The sequence below is a fragment of the Callorhinus ursinus genome, unplaced genomic scaffold (genome assembly GCF_003265705.2).
Source record: "Callorhinus ursinus isolate GAN/ISIS: 27379988/994484 unplaced genomic scaffold, GSC_fseal_2.0 scaffold39, whole genome shotgun sequence".
Taxonomy (NCBI): Eukaryota; Metazoa; Chordata; class Mammalia; order Carnivora; family Otariidae; genus Callorhinus; species Callorhinus ursinus.
The window spans coordinates 22,872,484-22,875,117 of NW_027397101.1; the positions used below are offsets into that span (position 1 = coordinate 22,872,484).

The window sequence follows — 2,634 nt, forward strand, 5'->3', positions numbered from 1 at the left end:
TAAAGAAAGGAAATAATAAATTTAACAAATATAAATGATATATTTTTTCTCTTAACCACAAAGGGAAAGTATACCTAATATTGTTCAAAGATAATTTATATCTTATAAATAGTTAAGTAAATAAGTTGTTAAATAGATACATCAATAGAATTAATTGATTAATGGTCATCATTTCAGCATGGTCATCCGAAAGCAACTCGTGCTTATAGCTGACATGATATCACTTAATACTCCTGAAAACATTTGACAAATTGATTCCATCATGTCATGATTATAGCAGAAATGAGAGTCTTTGACATGGCAGAATACATGGAAGTATGATATTATTTGTCAGTGAGAGTCATTACCATGTTGAACCAGGTCTCATTTCTTGCCCCTTAACCTTTCTTGCAAGGTTGTTGATGAAGAGAAGGGTTTCATGATTTCTGCTCTGACAATCTCCCAGGCACAAGGGCTGTATTGCTTCTCTTGCAGATAGAGGGAGATCCTCTGGAAGTAGTTCCTCAGGATGGAGTCCACCTCCCTGAGGGGAGTCTCTGCCACCCCCGCCTCCTGCATGGGACAGGCTTCCAGGTGAGTCAGCTGCTCAGAAAGTCCCGAGCAGAACTCCTCTAGCAGGGTCTCGTTCCAAGCAGCAGATGAGGCCCCTGTGCAGAAGAGGTGGAAGAGCCTCTGGTTCATCCCATGGACGACAGAGAGGGCTTGAGCCTTCTGCCACTGCTTGCCATCAAGCACCTCCTGGGGGAAGGCAAAGTCATTTCTGTCCCTCAGGCAGGAAAAAGGGGAGATTCTCCTCATTTGTCCCAGGAGCGTCAAGGCCCTCCTGTTGAACAGGCCATGGTTCGGAGGCAGGTCACATCCCAGAGAGCAGCTGAGCACCACCAGGGCCGCCAGGAAGGAAACGGGCAGGGCCATTGGGGATCCTACAGATGCTGCTGGCCTGGCTGGTGTGGGCAAGTCTGGGAACCGTAGCTCTATGTTCTCTGACCATCTTCCCTTGTGCATGCTCTTAAATGCGAACACATTAGTTTCCATTTTCTGAATGTTCCTCTTACTTCCTACTTTTGTTTTTGTTTTTCATTTTGCATTCTCCAAATGGGTTTAGAGCAGTGTTTCTCAACCATTTCATTTCATTATTACCTCCCCTTCTCTTGACCCCAGAGCCATTTTAGATATTTTTTGCTAATTGAATCCCTCATGAATTTTTAATGACAGTTATCCTCTATATCTATTTATGTCCTCTCTATGTATCTTACTTTATACATAGAAAGAGTGCCAAACTTGACTCTTTTATCCAACGTAGGATTAAAATTGACAAAAATTTTAAGCTAAAAGTAAATTTAAAAGTTGTTAACATTTTATTTAATTTTTAAGCTAAGCTTTCAGAGCAGATTTTAATATACTTACTTATATAAATAGTAAAGTATTAAAATCATATTAAATTTAAAATTATACCAATACATAATAATATTAATATGACTGCAATGATATACTTAAAAATTTATTAGAAGTACTGAAAACAATTGAAAATTTACAGTATTTTCCTGACATGTATTTTTAGGTCTTAATTTTTAATTTTGCTTCATATCAGAAAATAATTTTTAATTTCACCAGCTGCTAGATATTCATCCAGATATTCTCAACATTTATTTCTTTTCAGCAATTGGCATAATTATTAATGTATTTAATAACTTTAGTAGAATTAAATGATCAAATATGAACTACTTGCTTTTAATTCTAAAGCCCAGTTCACACTAAGATTCCAACATAAGCAACATAAACAGACAACTAACAGCGGCTATTAAGTAAGGGAAGGCCACCTCTCCCACAATACAGCTTTGAGATCAAGCAAATGATGGAGGGAGAGTCCTCTGGTGGGCCATCTATTCGATGTAAATTTTATTGCTCTAAACTTACATACATTTTCTATAACTTCCATGAACTCAGTGTCGATACTTCACCTAAGATACTCAAGAAAAACCAACAAGATGTGAGCTCTGAAGTAGGTTCTGTCCTTCAGGCACATCTAAGAGGGGACACTTTTCAGCTGTTTCATAGTAAGAGGATATCCATGCACTTTAGCCTATGGATCCAGGGCAGGTGTCCAGCAAGGGAGCAGGCGGGATGCAACAGAGCGGGGCTCCTGAGCTAGCCAAGAGAGGTGGGCCATGGAGGAGTTCAGCAATTCTCCAGGGAGTGGCAAAGGGGTGCGTGGTCGTCCTTTTTGGCAGCGGGTTCAGGCAAAGTCTGAGCTGCTGCCTCAGGAGCCAGCTTTGTCCTTCTTACATAGTTCTCAAAAACTCATCCTTTCGGCTGCCCTTTCCACTGAGTATGCCAATGTGTGGCTCTTTAAGCAGGGCCAGGAGGAAGTCCTGCACCTTGCATGTTCTGGGCTCGGCCCTGAGTCATGGGCTTGCCTTTCCTGCAGAAACTGCTGGCCAACCATAGTCCGCTGAATCGTTTTTGTACAGGGATTTGAGGCTCGGAATGGGAGCTCATTCAATCGCATTTATAGCTTCGGGGTCATGTGTGTGCCTGATGTCGCGGCCATGAGAGGCTCAGTCAGTATGGTGGGTAGGGGACAAGGCTGGACAGCGGTATGATGGGAGGATGGTATGATGGTACTTGAGGTGA

The 2,634-nt window shown here is 41.6% G+C and overlaps 1 protein-coding gene across 1 annotated transcript; it reads right to left on the reverse strand.

Moving 5' to 3' along the window:
* Positions 1-363: 363 nt before the first annotated feature.
* Positions 364-1,271, reverse strand: LOC112836262 (interferon alpha-1-like). Its single transcript, XM_025887888.2, has one exon. The coding sequence runs from the start codon at positions 1,033-1,035 to the stop codon at positions 364-366; it is 672 nt and encodes a 223-aa protein (XP_025743673.2). The 5' UTR covers positions 1,036-1,271.
* Between the last annotated feature and the right edge of the window lie 1,363 nt (positions 1,272-2,634).